Source organism: Primulina tabacum, chromosome 8, assembly GCF_025594145.1.
Source record: "Primulina tabacum isolate GXHZ01 chromosome 8, ASM2559414v2, whole genome shotgun sequence".
NCBI lineage: Eukaryota > Viridiplantae > Streptophyta > Magnoliopsida > Lamiales > Gesneriaceae > Primulina > Primulina tabacum.
This window is the reverse complement of record NC_134557.1, coordinates 40,331,791-40,355,997: the sequence shown is the minus strand read 5'-3', so window position 1 is coordinate 40,355,997 and position 24,207 is coordinate 40,331,791. Positions and strand designations below refer to the sequence as shown.

Genomic DNA, 24,207 nt, shown 5'->3' with positions numbered 1-24,207 from the left:
TTCATGCTTGAAAAAAATACACTTCCGACAGACAAAAAACCAATGAATTTAGTATATAACACCAATAGCGCACACAAAAAAAGGGTCATATTTGTTCAGGCGAGATCAACCAACTCCTAGACTTTGTTTTACCTAATTTACAACAGTTTGCTATCTCAATACTTCTGGATTAACATACTATATTCTGTCAGAACTACACATCTAACCTGATACTAACTGATCAGTGATAATTGCACAATGCTGATAGTCAGCAGGAACGTTATCCGTTCCAATTTCCAGCTACGACTGGTTATGCACGCACGAGAATGAACCTACCTAAAGAACAACCGCCACAAGTTACAGTTACCTTTCACGATCCTCGTGCCTTATCTGGAAGCCGAGAGAGTTCTTTATCAGCAAAATGAAGAAGCCTTCGAAGTCTTAAAACCATGTCACAATGGAAAGGCAGGGCAGTTCGTCTCTCCAAGTAGGCAGGGCTAACTGTCATCCACGACAGAGCATGAAGTTCTGCTGCTAAAGTTTCGAGAATCAATTGCTTCTCAGCTTCAAAATCTTTGGCATCAGAGTTTACTCCCTTTCCTGATACCTTGGTGACACCCTTGGCTGATTTTTCTTGATTTAAGTTGCCACTTCCATAGTAGTCGATTAAATTGACAGAAAGGACCGAAGGCCATTCATCTTTTGAAAGGGTTCTGGAATCTTTCCTCATGGAAGGTACAGCTTTTGAAACGACAAAACCAGTGGATAAGGGAATTGCAGACCCTTTGCTGTGCAAGAGGTGAGCGAGAGGAGGTGACTCTGCAGTGAGACATGTAGGGAGCTGAAGAACTGCAGGAGGCAGAGAACGTATGCTTGGTGATGGGATTAAAATGTAAGATGCAGAAGTAGAGCCAAGGGATTTCACAGGAGTATATCCTTCGAGATAGCCTGACTGGCTTGACATGACACTGCCTTGATTTGACCCTGCAACGATGCAATGATTACACCAAAAGGTACAGTAAAAGCAATAGTTAACAAGCATAATATGACGAAATAATTGGGGACCAAATGAAAGTTCAATCAAGGAGCAGAGTGTTAGCTGCTCTAGACATTAGATAACTCCTAATTTCTGTAAACCATAAAAATGAAAAGATATGGGCCTAAAAGCAAAATATGACAAAATAATGGAATGAATTTGTCTGAAGATGAAAGCAGAACGTGCAGCAGAAAATGCAATCATAAGTACCAGGATATGTAGAATCTGCTTGATACACTAGTTGTAGGGAGTGATCAATCGAGACTGAAACAAAGCTAATGTTCTGCACCCACTGCAGTATGCCCTTCGAATTGTCCAACACTGCGTGCCCGCCCATTAGCTGTTTTCTGGAGGAAGGTTGCCCCATACCACCTTTCATGAAGGACGAAGACTTGGGATGAGGACTAGACAATGAACTTGGTGAAGAAGGCAACGTTCTGTCTTGAATTAAACTCATCTCCTGCTGCTGCAAAGAAGTTCCATTGCTACTAGGAGGAATCCCATCCGGGAACGACCGTCGAAGCTGCACAGACCACTTCTTAACGTCGGATCCCCCAGCTGAATACAAAGCTTTCTGCCACTCTACAGGAAGACGAGTTTGGTTAAGATCAGAGATTCGATAGGGAATGGCTAACGATGTCGACATTTAGTTGGTTTAATCAATGGAATTGCTAATGATGTCAGAAGTTTAGTAGCTTTGAAACCAATAATCTTGCTTAAAATTTCCTTTTACTTAAAACGCCAAAAAGAAGATGATATCATCATCAGCAGGTGCTCACTATGCCTATGAGTTATTTAAGGATCGCAGAAAAGAAAGAAAAATGCAAAATGATTATCAAGCCTAATAACTAGTAAGGAAGAGAGGATTCAAGCCAAATTTTGAGTCGGTAAAACACAAAATGGAAAAAAAGCCAATTCATTACCCTGGCACTCCAGCTCAAAATAACATCCAACTCGCGTGATAACAAGATCTCTAGGCTTAGCAATACAAATATCAGGAGAACAAGCCTGAAGAATCAGGCATCCTTGTTGCAGTATTTGAATAAAAAGGGACTGCAGACCCTTGGTGTCTTGCCGACTGCTGATACCTCCAAACGGGTAGACGTAACTATCGAGCAGTTCTCCTCTCGAATCAGTCCATATGGACACCATCCAACGCCAATCCTCAGTCCACCCATAACAACAATGCAGACTGGGGAGTGCTTTTTGATGAACAGATGCAAAACCATCTGAATCCAGGGCATCAGGCTGTGTGTTGCGAGCATTATCTCCACTACCTGATGATGCAGAACTCTGCACAAAGCTAGTACTTGCACAATCATCAGATAATGGCTTCGATAAATCAAAAGAAGGATTCCCCAAAAAGGGAGAAACCCCACGGTCAAGGGAACCAGGTTCTGCGAGGATAAAAAGTGGCTCAAATAAACAGCGAATATCGTCCAGGGAAAAGACATCTCCTGTTCTGTTGGGATCACATCCAAGTCCCCCACTCCTTCCTGTGTGCCAAGAGTTATCCCACGTACCTGGTCTCAAGCTTGCATCAAGTTCAATTTCTCTCTGGAGAGGTGGTCCGACAATCCGAGGACCGACACAGTCCTTCCACATACCTGGTGAAGCCATCTGCGTTAGGGCTGAATGAGACCTTCCTGGTAGAGATAAACTAGGCAAAGTCTCTGTGGAGACTCCACGTGATATTCGGCGAGCTTTATTGTAAACTGTGAAAGCAGTTTCCTTCAAAATGATGAGCTCATTAAGTGACGGACTAGTTACCCTAAAAATGGCATCAACTGTCACAATTTGCAGTACCAACTTAGGGATGCTAAATCCTGTGAGAGTTAATACATTAGAAAATGACTCATCCACAGCCGCTGAGTAACTCAATGCTTTTGCAACTTGATTGTTCATCATGGATCTCCTCTCTTTATCAGAAGATCGAATGATTGATCCAATAGCAATGGAGGATTCAACCACAGTTTGTAGAACTGCAAGAGGCTCAGGAAAGGGGCATATCACATAGACTACCTGATCCAAGGACCAAAACAGACAAAAACAATTATCAGCAGGTACTTTGTGGTCCATTTTAGGGCATGAAAGGCAAAATGCTCAAGCATTGACTTAAAATAAGATTGATCGTGAAGGGTTATGCGCATTCTAATTCGAGAGCTAAAAAACAAACTTAAGAACCCAATAAAAAGAATATAGTAATGTTACGAGGCTCAACCAAAAAATGATGGTTTTAACACAAGTCGGTTAAATATAAGTCAATAGTATGATAAAGATATATTGAAGAGTACAAAATTCAGATTTCAGGCATCTATTACATATATACTCTAATATATAAACAAGACAACGTCGCAAATAACAGGTTTCTATTATTTATATGCTTCACAAGCTCAGTAAAATTTGTCATTAGCAAATAAAAGACAGATCCTAATGCTCGAAATAATAATATGAGGTTAATGTTAGTCAAGGTTTGAACTCTTTAATTAGGTATTCCTCATAGTTCTAAGCACTGGAGAAAAATAAGGCTTGGGTAGTTTATTCAAGAACATGAAGGAATCAGATATACAGATGTGAAGTTGAGCACAATCCAAGAGAATGACAAGAAATAGAAAATGAGGCAGAGGTACAGCAGCAGCACAACTTTACCTAACGATCCTATTAATTAAATGGCAATATACTTACAATTTTAAAAGATAAATGCCAGCTGATTTGGACAGTTGAAGTTACACGTCCTACTTCTAGAGATCAGGTACTTGGTAAATTATAAAAAAATTATTTAAAAAAGAGAGCATTTGCTATGACAAATAAGACAAGGACATTTACAACTTACAGTGCATGGTCCGCCATTTCTTTCCTTGGTATTCGTGATTGTAGATGAACCAAGTTTCAAGGTTTTGAGAACCTTGGAAAGAGTCTTTAGAAAGCAAGTCAGATCCCAGCCATTGGACAGAGAGAGAAAATAATCACTAATCGAACCCAGCATAGATGCATTATTTGTATCTATCTTCATCGATTGGGGACAATCAAGCAAGACAAAACCAGGAGTAGTAATTTTTCCAGAATCTATTTCCATCTCATTCCCAAGACTTTGGGGCGCATGTGTTCCCAGCTTGCAAGTTTCATAAACTAGGAGAAAAGGCCATATCAAGTCATGAAATACATAACATTTAATGTCAAGAGATACATGTTGGCTCACCAAAAAAAAAAAAAAAAAGAGACAAACCAAAATACACATTTATAGAAAATTCCAAGCTTTAAACATAGGATGCCTTTAAGATGTAATCCATGACAAGTCAATCAAGCTGACTTAAAGACACTACTCTGGGTGGAATCAAATTAAAAGAAACACACGGCTTCTCCTGAAAGCCAGTGCAAACATATATACAATTTTCAGACAAAAATATTCCTTTAACATGCAAAAACCAGGCAAATAAAAACTGCAAAAAAAGTATAGGCATCCAACACCACCAAAAGAAATCCTAAATCCATCAGACGCATTTGGAAATGTATAGTCATGACTGCAATGCAAATTGAGCTACTTGAACTTTACCCACACAACCCATAAATGAAGATGCTAAAAAGCCTATTCATCCCCCAAAGAAAAGCCTTGTACATCCACAAAAACTACTTTAACATAATGATGGGCATAAATTGCCTTCATTCGATAGTTCAAACTTACTGAGGAATGAGGAAGTTACGCATTTAACTCATAGTAAAACATATTAAAAAAAGAAATTAAACAAGAATTTGAAACTGCAGATAGAAAAATCAGGCCATCTATAAATCATCAATGTGAAAGAAACTCAAGTCATGCACCATTGTGCAAATAAAATAATTAGAGACATTAAAAAAAGAAGAATAAGAAGACAATTCACCAGCACTAACCAGTTCCAAGCTGCAGGAAAAAGTCTGTCGCTGCTGTAACGAGTGGATCAATATTTGGACATACAACATAGTAGTTCATCTACCAGAGGAAAAAGGTGTAATTCAGCAATACCATCACAGTAAAATTAGAAAGACACAAGAGCGATCCACGAGTCTTGACAACACTGATATATATATCAAACAAGGTAGCAGAAAAGCTTGCCCTGTGAAAGGTAACAAATCTCACATGTTTTGGAGTTGCATATGGTTCAAGGGGAGCCTTTTCCCAGATTTGTAAGGAGCTAACTGATGTCTTAAGCCAATCATCTTGGTACCTGTAAGGATAAAATATCTTATATGGTCATTCAGAACAACAATATGAAAAACAATAATACTCATAATTTATAGCAATAAAATAAAATATAAATGTACAAAAAAATACCCATATTCCATGGGAGTACAATCAGCATGACACAGGATGCAATTATTTACTTTTTACATGAATTACAGCTAAACAAGTTATGGTGCACAAGACAAGAAACAATCTGTTTGAAATCCCACATCCTATTATGTTGTATCGGCCAAACTGTGCGGCATCCTAACAACGATGAGACAATGACATAGCACAATTTTATACCATTAAGAAATAAATCGATTTACTTTTACAAGTAAATTAAATAAACACAATACAGTTCTTCAGATTCAACATGTTATACAGATCAAGAAATATTCTGCATTCAAAGAATATGATTGCCGTAAAAAAGTAAATAGCAGGTGTACCCAACAAGTATGGAAGGAAATGGAACTACAGAAACTGTGGGGCGAAACCGTGAGCATAGGTGCTGATCCGACTCCAATAAAGAAGTGTCCTGGTTTAAATTCCTTTCACTTGCCTCATCCCCTCTGGTTCCATCTAATGAAACAAAAATTGGATAACAGTCCAACAAGTAATGTAAGGCCATAAATCATTTGTCAAGCATAATCAAACCTTTTTGGGAAGATGCTCCACCAACAGATGACATAGATGGGCTCATGGGTTCTCCAACTGAGAGTGTTATTGTACTAGAAGAATCCCGACAATCACTAACACTTGCAGTAGATTCTGAAGAAAATCCATTGCATGTTATTCCTAATTCATTGGGTTGGTTGCGGCCCCTGCACCAATCAATAACAGATAGAGGACCATCCACACAGCTAAATGCAGATTTTAGAGCTGCTTTCATGTCTGATTGCAACAAACTAATAGTTAGAGATGCCTGAACCTGAAAATGATTATACAATTTGATAAAAATCAGACAATGATAAAATACTGATAACAATAATATTGTATTCAAATGGCAGTGACAGAAGTTTGCACTGCATAAGTCACTGCAGTATTTTAGTATAGCTTAAGGAAACAAAATATATGTGAACTACATTGGTATTGAGCTCATCTTTATCCTCAAAAGTACACCATGATAATACAATTCACAGAAACCTTAATCCACTAAATCACAAGTGATACACAATAAAGGAAATATCTATTTTATAATCATTTGCATCCACTTAAAAAAATAATGAAACAATCAAATTCTGAAACCAATAAACGATTTGCCTCTGTCATTAACAATCCAATTTCAATTTTTTTTAACAAACTAAAATTTCCAAGATATAAAGACAATTTTTAAAAAGTCAGTGATATTGATGATAGTGATTAGGGACATCTGCAATACTTGAAAGTCATTTCGACCCCTCCATCTCATAGATAGGAATGCGAGGAGGATGAATCCAGAACTTTGATCCAAAATTCTCTTGACTTGTTCCCTCACAACATCCATATTCATATTATTACTTGGAAAATTCATCCTTCTTATTAATTAAAATTCAAATCATCATCATTCAATAAATCAGACCCTAGAGAAAAGGAAACCAAACTCCATAACAATAGGAGTCTTACATCAACAGAGAGTGGATCAAGGAGCTCCACACCAGCAATATCCAAGGAATGACAAGAAGCCAAAACTCCTCCACAACCAGCATGGACCATAGAGGGTCCACAAGAAAACCCACGCCTACACTGCTCTTGAAGTGCGAGCAAACCATAAGGTCCATCACCACAATCAGCATCCAGAGACACATCAACAAATGAAGTAGCTTGTTGCACAAGCAAAGCTATGCCATCAAGAAATTCCTGAAGTGGTTGCCGAAGTCCATAAGAAAGCATGGTTTCTTCGATGAATGAATTGTGCGGCATGGATGGACAAACTTCCACAGTTGGAGTACTTGTTTTTGTAACTTTAGAAATTCCAACAGAACGCCAAACACCAACGGGTGCACTCAATGGCCCATCAAGTATTCCTCCATCCATATCACCAGCTATCCTAACAGGTATAGTTTCTTTCTTTCTAAACTCAGATTTACTTGAAATATTGTCCACCATGATGCCTGAATCAACATGGACCTGATTGGAAATGCCACTTGCAGGCAACCCGTTCAAGACTGCAGAGGAAAATTTGCTAGGAGACAACAATGCATGCCGCAGCCTGCACATGGTAGCCTGGCACAAGAGGCATTCAGTTTCTGTTGCAAGGACAGTCCTAGAAGATAGAAGAAAATTATCTTCCCTCAACGAGCCATCGCTTATTTCGGAATTTGTCTGAGTGAGAACAGAAAATTGTGATGATCCAACTCTATCGTCACCTTCATAAAAGTGATTGTCACGGTTAGGGAGCTTTCCAATTATTTTCCTGTTTCCTTTGTCAACGTGTGTGTAGTATTTCTTTAATTTTAAAGTGGAATTAGAATCATTCTTTTCAGTGCACGCTTTCATGCTTGAATGCATCATAGACTTCTCATCAGATCCATCATAGAAAGGAGAAGGTGGAGTTGCAGAGTACACATAATTGTTCGAGCTTGAAGCTGAATCCACTTTGCAAGATTTAGGAACATATGGACTTCGTAGTATCACAGAGGATATCTCACTCTGAGCGGTTTCCACAGCCCCATATTCTGGAGCAAATGTCATCAGAGCTTCCGCCTTTAAAACATGATCAAACTCGCCTCTAAATGGTGGCATAGTGCAGGTGTCCAGAGCAGTAGCAGAACCCTTTATAGCCTCCTGATATTTGGTTGAATCTTCCACAGGAGCAGGAACTGATGGGTGATTAAAGCTATCAAAGGTTGGAAAACCTACTGGCAAAACCAATTGATCGGAGACATCCATCAGTGAGTTGCAGGGGCTGCCACCTAGCTCTCCACCATCAGATGCATGAAATGGGAGTTCGTGAGACTCTGCAGTTCCAGGAGGCTTCACCATGTAACAATCAAAACATAATTTAAACCCGGATACTCTTGAGAAGGGGGACAAAAAAAGTGGATTCACAGAGTAAATCAATGAAATAATTAAAATCACAATCACTATTAGTATAATTACGACAACGGAATGAACAGAAACGATTTGAATCTCAGTAAGAGGAATGAAATTGGGGGAGCACAAATTCTTTCTTAACACAAAGTTGATCAATAAAGCTTGATAAAGCTGATAAGATTCGCATCTGGACTTTCCACTTAATACATTAAAGAAATCTTCATATCCAACAATCTATTATTCTTACGTTATGGAACAAAGAAAAATCAAAATTAACCAATTCATGGTATGGAAGTTTCCAAGCCAACAGTAAACTTGACAGTGGACTCTGATGGGAAGTTCCACAGCAGAAGTTCATGCATTGGGTGAGGCATGCAAAGAAAGAAAGGCTCTAGGATCACACAAAATCAATTAGGATGCATCTCGTTTCATCCTCTTAATTTGATAACTTTGTGCTTCGGGAGTTTTCCAAGTCTGAAGATGGCCACTTTTCAGAACCCCCCGAGGTACTTAGACATCTATCCCTATTTCATTTTCATTTGCATCACAATTTTATGAAGTAGTTTTTCTTAATCTAAAAAAGCATTATTACACTTTCGACAAACGAGTAGGATAGAAGGATTATCATAACTAAAACAATTTCTAAAGTTCAAAAGCGCTAAACAATCATTACCTAAAGACAAGACTAAACCATTCACACTATACACTAAAGGACCGGGATCGAATTACCTCCCCGAGTGATAAAGTATCATTCTCAAAAAAGTCACCAAAACCACCAAACTCTGACAGCAATGCTTGAATATCCATTCCCATGCCTCTATCATCATCATCCCAACCCCAATAAGACCCAACTTGATCATTTGAAACCCTCACAATGGACGTGTTGTTGACTTCCATGGTACCATAATCACTCGTGGAAGGATTTAAAACCCCACCAGCTTGACCGAATGATTCTGATGTCCCTGTTCGTGGCCGCTTAGAACCCTGCGACTGATAAAAATGAGTATATCTAATTCTCGTAAATAATTATATTCATAAAATTTAACAGGTTAATCAAAGATAATAAAATTAGGCCTAACAGAAGCTAAGGCAAACAGCCAAAATCAACTTCGAAGAAATTATTAAACGAAAAACGGATGTCAGTGCCATACTGTTTTAAATGAACCGAATCCAGTTTAAAAAGTTCAGCTTTGCACAACACATCAACTGAATAAGATTAGAAAAGAAAATGACAGAACAAAACTTCGGTCATCAATTTGATTTTGTTGCCATTTTTAGCTGACATTTACATATTATGATCTTTCGAAACTACGAAGACAACATAACTAGAGAGAGTACTCTTAATTAATGCAATACACATATAAGATCGTCTCATCTATGACACGCTACAGATATCAGGCTTTCCAAAATAAAACGGATGATTAAACAAGGATCCAATTCCACACTGGCATAATAGCAATAAGCATCTTGATGCTCCAGTTAACTCACATAATTTGGGCATCTTCCACATTTTCTTTCACATGCTCAACATTCAGAAATAAAATTCCCAATGCAATTTTAGGAACCCGTCTAAAATCTGCTCGTAAGAAAGATTCAGACTACTAAGAAAACGCCAACACCATATAATTTGCTATTCATGTTTTTTTAATCAGAATATAAAATAAAGTTGGGAAAAATCAAAACTGTTCCATTCAAGATCAACAAATAAGCAGTTTCTCTCTCACAACTATAATAATAAAATAAATAGGAGGACAAGAAAAAATGGAAGAACCTCAAATGGTGTTAACAAACTTAAATCAACTAAAATACTCTTAGTTTTTTCTCCAGTTGCTCGCAAATTACACGGAGCATTACCATTTTGAGGTTTGCATTCTGAGATTGGCCCAACGAAGACAAACCAGACTCTCTGGACATTAAAGAATCTGCATCTGCCTCGAGATCACCAGCTCCCAGAGCCTTTCGATCACTCTCACTGGAGGAACTACTGATGCTGCAATTGCTACTACAATTACTGTTGCTACTGCTGTGATAGCCATGCTGAGAGCGAGTTCCACTTGGTTCAAGCAAAGATCCACCCCTCGTATCCACCCACTCATCACTATCAAAACCAAAACAAAAGTGAATGAAGAAACTCAGGGATAGGATTAAAGCAGAATAACAATAAATATACGAGAAACTTGTCTCACCAATGCATAAAAATAGAACCAGACACTGATGGACCAGCCCAATTTTGCAGCCAGAATCTGAAGTTTAAGAATATGATGTTAGCTGGCCGCACAAAATATTGAAACGATCATATACAAGAAAAGAAACTTCATGTCAGACATGAAAATATCAAGTCCGAACTTATTAAGGAACATTTTCAGACAATGCACTTTATGCCTTTTAAAGTACATTTGCTTAATGCAAAAAATAGAGGTAATATTGAAGATCGTGTAATTTGGCTACGAGGCAGGGAGAATTTATATCTGGATAAAGGGTCACTTTGTTGATATCTAGAAACCAATAACACGTGTGTTACATCCAGTGCAAGTTACAGTACGTCCCAGTACTTGGCTACTTGCACATAAAATATCCACATAAATATATTGCTACACTTGTTAAAATCTCTAAACCTGATCCTCCACCGTCAGAATTGGGTTCACAGGGGTGACCAGAGGGGAAAAGTTAAAGTGGGTTAGGAGAAGGGTAATTAGGTTCCAGCAAGAAAACATGAGATTCACAGCCTCCTAAAGAGTTCCTATATATCACATTATAAGGTAATTTGAATTACTAAAGAGTTCAGTACACAAATCAACAAGAACCAAACTTCAAAAACAATTTATCCTTCACTCAACCCTGTCCCCAAGCCCCCATCCAAATTTCTCTGAACAGTGAGTAGACCTTTCTCCTCCCCCTCTTGTCATAGAAGCACAGAACAAATTTTCCATTTTACCAAAAATTATTTAGCTAATGACCAAGTGATAAAAATAAAAATAGAATTATGAAAGTAACCAAGCCACGACATGGCCCAATATGGCATATTCAAACATATAGTCCATTCAATCCGAATGGGTCAGAATTCATCAACGATAGTGATACCTCTTCAGAGCTGATCTAGCAAAAGATGTCTGCTTCACTGGAACGAGAACTGCCTCGGCAGGATATACAAAGACTTTTTCACAAATTGAAAGATTTTCTGATGACCCAATCTGAGTACCTCTCACTATAGCTGGTTCTTCAATACCAGGATGCTGAGAGTTCTTGTGTGAGTGCACCGTCTTGTCAAGGCAGCCAACTGTAACTTCAACATAGCAGTTTTGTCCCATCAGTTGACTTGGCGGTCCAGACCCTTGAGAAGCATGGTAAGGTAGACCTACAATCCCATTTGAACCTCTAAACTTCCCAGGGCTGTACAGATATATCAAAAAGAAGAATAAAGAAAAACCCGAGACAACATTTTAGATTTAAAAAGATAAAGATAATTACAGACGCACTGAATGGAATGTAAATAATTGGAAAAGGTTATTTGGTGACTGGCAAATTAAAATGTATACGAACAGCAGCAAGTAGTTTAGTATGACCTCAGATATACTTGCTTCACAAGATTACTTGGACAGCATCCAGTAAGCTTTCCACGCATCCCATGAGGGGAGACAACAACTGCAAGAGCATGCGTTGTACCAAATATCAGGAAGCGAATGGAAGTGAAAAGATCTCACAGACAATGCCAAGATAGATTTAAGATAATTCAAATGGTAAACAGAACTAAAAACATTAATACAATAGCAAGATTTCCTTATAATATGCACAAAACATATTGCATACGACATAGTTAGAGAGAACGAAATGAAGACACTGGAACCCCGAAATATATAAACAAGCCAACAAAAAAAAAACACTATAAAAGATGTGAAGTGAAATAACATTAGAATCTCATAATTATTAGGTCAAAAATAGGAGTTTAGGTCAGCTGAATCAATTGAAAGATGGTAGAAACTAAACAAACAATGTTCTAATATTAGAAGCTGAAAATTTCTGACATACAAAAATATAAAGAGATATATATTTTTTAAGAAATTAATGTGTCAACTAAGCTTCCGCACCGGTCAACTTGACCAACACGGCTTATGTCACAATGATTGCAACAAAACATGTACTGATGACAAATTTAAAACAATAAGTACCAACATAATTCTCATTTTATTCTAACTTTGAAACATCACATTCAGTTTAATGACCTAAAAGTGCAAGTAGAAAAATTCAAGTCACTATTGTTATATTTTTTCATCATCAAGAATATTACAAGCATAATTTATCTCATGAATATGGCACATATTTGAAGAATCCTCAAAAAATTAAACATTTGATGGCCTTTATAATTTATATTCACCAATCCACATGCAAGAAAGACGAAAAAACTTGAAAATTCGTGTTGTGATGTATGAAGATGTCTGCACTAAGCAACAGACCTGATATTCTTTCATTGGCGTGCCTACTAGAACGGCTGATGAATGACTCAATGTCGCCACTTGAAAGAGCTCGAACATGCCTAAAAGGGTGAAACAATCATTTTTCACTGATGTAATATGTAGTATAGGAGTGTTGACTACATGTCTGTAACAAAATTTAATACCATTGTAACACATGAAGAAAATTAAAAGCACAAATTGTGTTGCAGTTAGTTAAAGGAGAGACTAACTTAGCAGATATAATAACATGAACAAAAATTGTTTCTTCTGTCGCAGCAAAGATGAACTCAGCAACAGGTTGACCGCGCCTACAAAGCACCAATACAACCTAATGAGAAGGGAAGTTCATAAAACGTAACAGTTTCAAAACTTCAGAAAGGATAAATACCAAAGTTGCAGCAATGCAATGGGTGTATATTACAGGGAGAATTGAATGGGACCAACTACGCGAGTCTTATTTTTCATATTGATTACAGCTTAAAATTTAAAGTGATCTTGCAGAATGCCAACGTGAAATTCATTTAACTAAGTATTTCGTTGTGCCTCAATTTTCGCTTTGAAGTAATAAACAGTTTTGTGTTAAAATCAAGACATTGCACCTGAATATGCACAACCTCTGTTTATAAATAACTCTTTACCACTTCCTCATTCCAGATGATGATAACATTCCTTATAAAAAAACTATAGAAAAAAATAAATCTAGAACAAGAGTAAAAGAGAGAACGAAATAGCTGTGGACTCTCGACTATTGAAATCAACTCAGACATTAGAATGAACCAGGTAATTCCACGCAAAAAATGCTCGATTGAACCAAAACACTAGCTTGTGGAACTTGAAAACAAAATCACGCCTTTTTCCGATGTTGGTCTTGGGCAAAATTTTGAGCGTAATAGGTCAAGATGCTCCTAATATCTCAAAATGATTACAAAAACATGATTATATGAGATTATGAACCACATCCAAATGAGGGAGGAAATATAGAACGGAACGGATACACTTTGAGTTCACTATTTCACTCTCGGATTGGATAATGATTTATTTCCATGAATGAGGTAGATAACAATGAAATAACAACCAGAATGAATATAGATTTTTTCATTAAAATAACAAGTGTGTAAGTGCAAATTTGTAAACATTATGGATGTGGTTTTATCTAGATTCATGCTCAGCTGGAATGCAACAAGTGTGAGAATGTCATCACTCAGTTGCATGTCTGACATGGATGTAAATAACCAATCATATTTCAGCTCCAAAAATATTAGTGGAATATGATAATGCAGCAATTTTAATTTAAATCACGATCTTCAACATTCAGACATCCAGTCTTGTAAACTATTTGTCGGTACCAACATGAACTCCATCAACAAACCTGAACTGTTCTTCATTCTGTATAAATGGATGATGCTTTGAAAATACATCTCCGAATCGTACGTAAGAAAGCCCTCTAAGAGCTCTGTCAAATGAAATAAAATCATGTTATCTAATGCTCACGTTCTTCAACCATTAAATTAACAAAAAAGGACAACACATCACCTTTCTATACAGTTCCTTAAAGCCTGGGACAAGGCAGCAGCTACTTCTTCCGAATCACCAGGAGCCACCCAAAGTCCAGATGCAAGGACTTCATGACAGAACAAAAATGTAGGCATAAGCATAAAGTTGAACTAAGCAATCAAATCCAAATTACATGATCCAACGAGTTTGAGAATGGTATTAGATAGTGCTAAAATGGAAATACAGTAACTAATTGATAACATTAACACTACTGAGTAATAAATGTACCTCTCAACCTAGAAACAGAAAGTTGTGCCTTCTCAGAAACAGATGAATGTTGCCCAGGGAGGAAAAGCCAGAGCTTGATCTTTTCATCTGCATAATAAGATGACAGATAACATTGAAAAAGACATTAGTGAAAAATCTATTTCATAAAACCACTTATGATCTTTACCAGGATTATGTAAACCCTGCGAAGGGTCCCAAGGACCCACAAAAGAATTGGTCCATGTACTGAGAAATCCTTCATTCTGCAGTTGGTGGTGTGCAGAAAGCACCAGGCGGGGCAAGGCATCTTTCTGGTCCAATTTCACACTTCGCAAATATCAAGCACAAAAGAAATCAGCAGAGATACATAACTCAGTCCATGATATTCAAACTGAGCCCAGAAACATTCAAAAAAAATGTCTAACAATAAATAAAAATAGTCAAGAAAGCTACAAATGGAATTAATAAAATGTAATAAACAATAATCAATTCAAGAAGTATCTATTGTCCTCAATCCACTGTTTCATTTAGGTTTAGGCATTCAATCCAACACGAAAAAACTATCTACACAAGCTATGAAGAGCAGTCGTGTGATTTGTGACATAGGCCATCGGTTAATCAAGTCGTCTTCTTTACTCGCACTCTTTTCAAATAATTCCAAATCCACCCACAATAAATGGTTTGAGAACACACCTCTTATCAGGAAGAGTGCTAAAATCAAATTCATGGGGAAGAAACTGAAACCAAGAAACCTGGTTCAAGCCACCCTGCAGAAAAGTATAATCAAACCTATGTAAACGAGACATTCGATGAGAATGAGACTCGAAGCACCAATAACGAAATATGACAAATGCAATCGACCACGAATAAGGCAATGTGACAAATGGCATAGAAAACGCAACACTAAAACGCGATAACTTACAATTTTGAAAACATTGGTCCACATCATTAATTTGCCACCCTTTTGAGGCAAAATTTCTTCAACCACCACCAAAGCTCGTGGCTTTAAAACCACGTATCATGCACCTCCTCAAAAGACCTCACCCAAAATTCATGGAGAACTAACTGTCCACAAAATTTGTCTTCAATTAACAAGAGTTCATAAAAACCAACACCAAATTAACAAAAGATCAATAACACGCAGCTAAATATTTACTTTAAAGACCAAAGATCAATCCAGCAAGCTAAAGGAAAATCAAACTACATACTGAAAATTGTCATAACTTAAAACCAATTACAGATACGCGTCGTTCGACGAAAGGATTTTTGCTGAAACTTCAACCATACAGACTCCAGTTACAATAAGGCACAAAAACATAAGCTCTGCAGTTCCCACACGTGAAAAACCAATAAACAAATCATGAAAAACGATTATGCGTATTGAATTAACATGGGGAGATGGAGAAGCAATCACCGTTGTGCAGCAGTCGAAGATTCTTGAGATTCGAAGTACAAAATTGTGAGAGAATTATGACCTTTTCACTGACAGTCCTGAATGAAATCAATCAAGGGCTTTGGCAGGTGAAGGGGGACCTAAATCCAGGCATCACCTGGAATCAAAGCTTTGCGAAGGCGAAAACATCTCCTTTCTCGTAGCAGACAAATATATTTTTATTTTATTATTATTATTATATGGATAAAAAATAATTATTTTCCAAATTAATATTTCTTACTTAAATATATTTTATTTTATGAATTGAAATGTAATTTCTTTTTCCCCTGAATATATAATTATTTTGTACGAAAATCGGTCCAATAAGTTTGTTTTGTGTCCAATAAGTTTGTTTTGTTTTTTTTTTTTATTTGGACCATTTGATTTACATATGATACATTTCTATTATTTAAACATCTAGTCGTATTTACTCATAGATGGTGAAGTGACATTTTTTCTCAGTAACTATGTAAACTTTGAATTGAGATTTTGTCACATCACACATAATATGTAATTTAACATACATATCAACTTTTACGGAAAGAAAAGTGAGCACTTGTTCCCTTCCATATACATCGACATTTACGTTGGGGGAGAAACAAGTATCTATTTTTCTCTAAAAAATCCCTGATTTTCCGAGATAAGAAAAGTTATTTTGCAAAAAATAGCGGATTCGAGCTACCTCTAATTTTCATTTAAGAAACAATAATCCAAATGAAAAAAAATATGAAAATTAGTCATGATCCAGCAAATAAGAACTTCAAATTTTTATTCTCTTATTCAATTCTCTCTTGTAAACTTCGAGCGCAACCAACTTCTATTTCAAGTCAGTAATTAATTATAGTCACCGAGCTACGACACGATGGTGGATATTCTCATGTGAAAACATCACATCTACCACTCTGCCATAGAAAGAGGTTTCACCAAACAAATTATACAATACTATAAAAATCAAAACGTAAGAAAGCTGTAAAATCAAATAATCGAAAAACAAGAAACTCACTCTCCAATTTTGGAAGTCATAGAACCTTCTACTTGAATTATCACTTGTCCAAGAAGCCTTCAATTACGCTCTTTTCCATATTTACGTAACAATATTTCTCATTCAGAAACATATGACATTGTAATCTTGTGTAAAATCATTTTTCTTCTTCTTATAAATTTAGGGATTTGTTGAAAGAAAATTTGAGATTTGATTCCTTTAAATAAAAGCTGATGCCGATGTATATGAGAGGAAAAATGCGATATTTATGTTAAATTTCACATTATGTGTGATGTGACAAAACTTACGATTTAAATTTTACATCTCACAAAGAAAAAATATCAATTCAGCAGCAACTGTGGTCAAAATTTGATTAAAAAAATGCCCAAATGTCTAAATAATGGAAAGATATCGGACATAGAAAAAAAATGACAAAGATACCAGACTAAAAACCAAAAGTGACAAACTTATATGACCAATATATCAGTTTTCCCTTATTTTGTTGGGCATAACTCATAAGATTGGATTATTGCGAGGTTTAAACTATCAGAGTTATATTTTTACCACCCGTTATAATTTTGAGTAGGTTTTTTGTGAGACGGTCTCACAAATCTTTATCTGTGAGAACGGTCAACCCTACCGATATTCACAATAAAAAGTAATACTCTTAGCATAAAAAGTAGCACTTTTTCATGGATGAACCAAATAAGAGATCTGTCTCACAAAATACGATTCGTGAGACCGTCTCACACAAATTTTTGCCTATAATTTTTGATACAATAACAAAAGTTTACTCATATATTTTATAATAGTTTTCTGTATTTCCACCTAAAATTATAGTCCATTCAATTTTATTTTTTCCTAAGCCAATTTGATGTACCGATACCATTTTTTAAGCACAATCAAATTTATGTAGGCATTCAGCAGTAGTTACTTTTGCCACAAGTAATTTTCAAGGTTGGAAAATGAGTATAAATAGGGGATTGTTGTGTGAAAAATATTGAACCAAAACTATGACAAAATGGGCTGCATTTGAGGAATCAGGGTTTCAACCCTCAACACACAATCATGCAAAGGTTTGGTTTTGTCTCCTTTTCATCAACTTAAATGTTCTATCTTCGCTAAATTCTTGAATTCCCTTTGAAATGTGCTACATTTTCTTTTTAATTTAATAGTCATCGGCCTACATTCCGACGAGCGTTGAGACGAAACAACCACCATCCTCGAATTTAAATTTTTGGAATTTAGCATTAATATTTTTAAAAAAAGTAAAACCATAGTTATCGAAAGCACAAGCGCACGGCCTCCGCAAAGTGTGTGCTCCCGTTTGCTTTGCTCTGCAACATTTTAAAAAATATATGAAAGAGGATAAATCATCATTTAAAAGTATGATTTTTCTTCTGTCTAATAAAAAGAAAAAAGAGCACAGAAAACCCTAATATTACATTGCAACTTGCATCTACCTTATGTAGTCACGACTATTTGCCCTCGCATTTTTTAATATTCGATGATTTTAGAATATTAAGATGGCGATGATTTCAATATTTGATATCTCGTGTTTTATATTAAAAACGATTTTATTTTTAGAAATATTTGTTTGTGACACTTTATTTTTATATATATAGTGTGTGCATTTCGTTTTGAGCTTAAAATCTCAGGGCACTTGAACGTTTTAATACGTCTTGCACGTTTAATTACGATGAGTAATGTCATAAAATGTACCATTCGAAATATGTTAATTTTCTGATGTGTATATCAAGGTTTTTTTTGGTCAATCAAAGATGTATAAAAGTTGGTATTAAAAATGGTGTTTATCAATTCAAACCATGTTAGAATTGCTCAAATTAATTGCTCAAATTAATGACTTTGACAAAAGAGAATTAGATTTTTTCTTTTATAGGTAAAACAAGTAAATAAATTTAAAAAAATTACTATAAACTATTTGTTTGGTGGCTAGAAATTAAAATCCTCTGGTCCATCGAGGATTTTTTTTTTTTTTTTTTGGTTAAAACGGTCCATCGAGGATTTAGATTTAACCCAAAAATTGCTGGAGTTTCCCTTTCTTTCCATGTCTCAGTTTCATTATTAAAGATATTTTATTATTTGTTGGGAAAAATTGGAAATTTGGTTCTACTTATTTTTTTATTTTTTTTTAAATTTTGGTTTTCTATGTTCTCATATTTCACTTTTAGTATGTCATCTTTATTTTTTTGAAAATTTTGTTTTTTTCTGACACACCGTTGATATGACACCGATATTACGTCGACATGGTGTTCACGTGTCTAGTATCACATCACTACCTACAATGAAAATGACTAAAATTATCAAAAATTGAAAGATACAACACTATAAAATAAAAAATTATAATTTTTCCACGAGTGTGATTCACAATAATAATAACCGAAATTTAGTTAGATTTGAATTGAATGTCATATGATCATTATATATATATAAATAAATAAAAGTTCTTTAGCAACGCCCCAAAAAATGTTAATTTGTCGTAACATGTTATTATGATTTAAATTTTAAAATTACAAAAATAAATTAAACATAATATCATACACTTGTCCATCCCGATAATGGTCAGAATGTCGAAGTATATCACAAGAAATTGAGGAGATTAACGACAGATATTTCTTCAGAAAAATTGGTTTTAAGTCCCCAAACCCAAAGTTATCTTTATCCTAACTCCCTATACCTTAAAAACTTTGCCCAAACTCCCAAAATAGTTTGAAGTTGACAAAAATACTCTTACATATTTTAATGATTGATTTTCCTGGGTAAAATGATATCCGAGCCGAGGTAAATTATTTCAAATATACAAATTTATTATTATCAGGTAATTAAAGGTTTAAGGAGGAGAATTTTCTCAATTAACATGAATCCGAACATATGTTCGAGATTAACTATTTACGGGATTTATTCCAGAACTCTGGAATATTTAAGACAAGAAGATCTAACCAATGTTATATATCAAGAAGGAACATATCAGAATCGTAAGGTAAAATTATGATTCAAAATAACAGGTTCTTAGAAATAGTACCGGATTCCTCTAAACTCTCGGGAGATCTTAGATAAATTCAAAAGATGGTACAAAATTATGGCAATATGCTATATACCACAAAATGTGGAGAAAATTCTTGAAAACCAGGAAGAAATTCTCTGAATATTAAAAGATAGTCGAACAAGAATTCAAATCCTAGAACAACAACCAAGTTTTAGTAAAAGAACTTCAGAAGGAAGGTTACCAACATCCTTTGTTACCGAACCCTTGTTACATCAACAAGGGAAGGCCAAAGTATTGTTAAAACATTTGACTGAAGAAGAAAAAATGATCAATCTAATTAAATCTGTCTCAAAAAAGAAATTAATTTGATGACAAATTTAGAAAGGATTGGTCTCGAGGATCTACAAGAACTTGCAAAATCATTTGCAAATCTCAAGGTCGTAGATCTGAAGATGAACTCAACGGGATGAGAACAACCTTCTATAACCTGGTCATCTTCTCAGGAACCACCAAGGGAAAGTGTGGGATCTCAAAATATAAATATGAGAGAATTCTCAACCCGATTTTCATACTGGTGGAGAATCACACTCAACAGGAATAAGGACAAGGAGAAATCAAATTCTCTTGCATCAAACACCCTATTGGAAAACTATTTTAGAACATATACATCTGACCGCCGATTTCGGTTTGGAATAAATCTAGCAAGCGGACTAGGTCAAATTATATTAAATGGATGATGAGTCCAAGTATCGATCCCAGAGAGACTAATATTTAATTACTAGAATTTTTATCACTTAAATTAAGTTAGACAAAATAAACAAAAAGATGATATGTGAATTATTTATCTAAACTATTAAATAAAATAATTGCGATTAAAAATGAGAGATTCAAATATCGAGCAGGGATTCAAATTCAAATAAATAACTAAGACACACAACGGTACCAAACTCTACTATGTTGACACGTGTTAAAATCCAATTAATTATTTAATTCTTGACAATCACGGTGAAATCCCCAATTTTATTTATTAAACGATTCCTCGAGTTAATAAATCTATTTAAATCTAACAGTCCAATTATTTCTAATTGAATTTAATTAGATCTAAATGCATTAAATCTTCGTGAAATTTCAGTTTTCACCTAAAATCGCACACTGAAATCGAATACTATTTCTAGTCAGTTTAACCATGTGTTGATGACGTCTTTGTTGCTATATTTAATCAATCATCTTCCGATTCGTGATTAATCAACATACATGTAAATAGTTGATCAGGCTATTAACAAGAAGTATTAAACTAACATCAATCAATAATTAAAATCAAGAAAAATAATATATTGAAAATAAACCAAATATCAAACAAAATATTATTTGGCCCTATTGTAGTCTTAGCTTAAAGAAAATTATTCCATGAATTCAAAATAGAAGTGAAAAGTCAGTTCATAGAAGAAAACAAAATTTAGAATGAGTGAAAGGAATTCTCAGTGATTTGTGGCGTGTGACGAGGAATTCCTCCAGCTTTTGCCTCTGTTTTCCTCCATGTTTCTTTTCTCTTCTTCCTCCCTAGTGTTGTCTTCCGTGTAGTCTTCTGTTTTGCACTTCCGTCTTCTCTCTTCTACCTCTCTCTTCTTTTCTCTCACTGTTCACGTCTCTGTACACTTTTGTCTCTCTTTTCCTCCTTGCTTCTCTGCCTCTCTCTTCCGCGCTGATTTTTTCTCTTTTATGCGCCTCCTTTTCCTGTTATGCTTCTGACCCTTTTTATTCTTCTCAATGGGCCTCATCTTTCAATATTTTAAGCCCATGTCAAGTATAAAAAATGTAGATAAGATATTTATCAAGATTTGTATAGATTTTTATAAATTTTCAATATCATCAAGGAATGAGAATATTTTATTTCCTTTCTTTTGATATTTCGTTTCCTTTGAAATCTTATAAAATCATCTTATCTCCCAATTTAGGCATTTTTTCCTCTTCTATTCAAATATACAATCATTATAAAATTAATTAAGATAAGCACAAAATTAGGGATAATAATTCTAGATAAGCACAAATATTATAAAATAAAATTCCTAAAATCTCTATAAGATTTGGGCTTATCAACATCCTTATGGGGTTATGCTTAATCTTGATGTACTAGATTTCAAAAACAGAGAAGATCTCATAGACGACTGGACATCTGCTATGAGATCGCCGCGGGAACACTAGATCTCAACAAAGAAGGATTTATTAAACTTTTAGAAATGAGTCTTATGAGATAAGTTAAAATTGCTTGGAACATGACTTCATTGGAAACCAAAGAATCAGTACTAGCTGGAGAATCTCTTAGTGAGATAGCTGGAAAAATGGCTACCCTATTTAAAACACAATTTATAAGGGTAGACTATTTTAATAGTCAAGATACAGAGAAAAGGAAGAAATATACTCAAGCTCTGTATAGCCTTGAATTACATGACATATGTTTAGTGAAAAAATATATTATGTTATTCATTAAATATATATGGAATTCAGGAGTTGAAGAAAATATAGCTATGCGGTTTTTTTTCGCCAAAATGTCGAGTCCCTGGCGAGAAATGCTTATAAGAAATATGTCCCTGGAAATCCAGATATGTTGGCACGAAGAACCTCTTTTCTCAAAAGAAAATTGGCAGAATGGTGTCATATGACAGCATTACTAAAGAATTACAAACGCTTAAGGGGTATCAATAAAAGAACTCTTTTGTATTGTAAAGAAAATGATCTTCCAACAATTATTGGAAGTAAATCACAGAAGCATAAGAGGAAAAGTTTTAGGACTCATCCTTTTGCTCGAAGTGGAAGAAGTGCTTGGAAATTAAGAACTGTTTCGTCTAGATAAAAAGTCAGATCTTATAAATCTGGACAAAGAAGTGGACCATCAAGAAGTATGATATCATCTCAAGCATCGAGTACCTCTCGAAGCACATGAAGAAAACCTACAAAGAAAACTTTTAGAAGAGCTCATACTCGAGCTAATGAAAGTTTTAAAAGTTGTAACTGCTGGACATGTGGAACAAGAGGTTATACCTCAACCAATTGTCCAGAAAATGAAAAAAGAGGTATTAAATGCTTGGATCCAACCTCGGATATTGAAGAAGCAGTTTATTACCGAGATCTTATTCAGATATACCAATTTGAGGATATTGCCTCAGATGAAAGTATATATGAAGAAGAAGAAGTCTTGAGTCAGGAGAATCTGATGAAACTGAATCGGAATCTGACTAAAGACGAGGTGCTTCGACACGAAACACATGAAGATTTGTCTGGATTCTTTAGCCAGACAACAATATCTCATAATATGGTCCAAAGAATTATGAGAGAAAATCTTAGTCTACAGAAATATCAATGATTCTCTGCAGGACCGGTATAAAAGTTCTTATGAAGTCTTGGCCTAAGAAACAGAAAGCATTATCTAATCTATAAATTTTTCTAGAAGGGAAATGACAATCCTGATGGAACTTACAGGAAAAAGAATGGAGATGTAATTAATTCCTTGTGAAGAAATTAAGGAGGAATTACAAAAACTCAAGATAGAAGTAGCAAAGACTATGTCCTGGATTCATATCGGAGCAATCCAGATTATGATAAAACCTACTTTCAAAGAAGGAATAGATTCACCCATTGATATTGCTATATGCGATAAACGAATGAGAAACCTTCAAGATTCAGTACTATGAATTATCTCAGGAAACATCTGCGCATGAAAGATTGTAGGAGTAATCTATCCGAGAATTGCCTACAACCTGGCAGATCAAGATTTCAGTCGAGCCTTGACTTTACATCAGAATTCAAGGAGAAAAGACTGATGAAAGAAGATAATATGCCATATTCTATCACCTATCAAATTTCATATGCTCTATCTAATACACATAATTCAGAATTATTTATTAGAAATGTGTTCATTGAAATACCTGAGATATTCGGAAAATTTGCTCAGGCGATTTATCCAGAAAGAGTTGAGTTTTCATTAATTCAGGAAACAGATATTCAAATACAAGACAAACCGATTCTACAGAGGAATCAAAGTCTTAGATTGGAGTCAAGAAGAGTATATTTTCAAGTGAATAGAATTACAAGTTACAGGTGGAAAAAAACACATGTCCAGGAAACCCAACATGAGCTAAAAAGCTTTCCCATAATAGAAAAGCTTAGATGTCCAGAAGGGTGGAAGGAAGTAGAAATAATATTTGATATTACAAAACAAAGGAATCAATTTCCTTGTAATACCATATACTATGTAGAACAACCTATGATAGGAATTTACCAAGGAATGATTAAGATCGGAGAATTGGAAGTTTACATCAAAAGGATTTCAGGGAAAAAACCAGATCGAT

At 35.2% G+C, this 24,207-nt stretch overlaps 1 protein-coding gene across 4 annotated transcripts; it reads right to left on the bottom strand.

Annotated features, from left to right (window-relative positions):
• Positions 1–29: 29 nt before the first annotated feature.
• LOC142554154 (mediator of RNA polymerase II transcription subunit 13) lies at positions 30–16,051 on the bottom strand. Of its 4 annotated transcripts, none has more exons than XM_075664819.1 (23): positions 15,855–16,051; positions 15,363–15,505; positions 15,134–15,207; positions 14,628–14,767; positions 14,462–14,548; positions 14,213–14,300; positions 14,049–14,132; positions 12,910–12,987; positions 12,680–12,759; positions 11,792–11,870; positions 11,310–11,618; positions 10,415–10,471; positions 10,083–10,326; positions 8,958–9,218; positions 6,819–8,168; positions 5,871–6,144; positions 5,663–5,795; positions 5,130–5,217; positions 4,904–4,982; positions 3,849–4,144; positions 1,939–3,037; positions 1,226–1,597; positions 30–963 (listed from the first exon to the last, which is right to left on the bottom strand). In XM_075664819.1, the coding sequence occupies exons 2-23, from the start codon at positions 15,387–15,389 to the stop codon at positions 350–352; spliced, it is 5,913 nt and encodes a 1,970-aa protein (XP_075520934.1). In that variant the 5' UTR covers positions 15,390–15,505; positions 15,855–16,051; the 3' UTR covers positions 30–349. The 4 variants fall into 4 exon arrangements, with proteins under 4 accessions (XP_075520934.1, XP_075520937.1, XP_075520935.1 ...); XM_075664822.1 differs by having other exon boundaries at positions 8,958–9,212; XM_075664820.1 differs by lacking the exon at positions 15,855–16,051 and adding an exon at positions 15,649–15,666.
• Between the last annotated feature and the right edge of the window lie 8,156 nt (positions 16,052–24,207).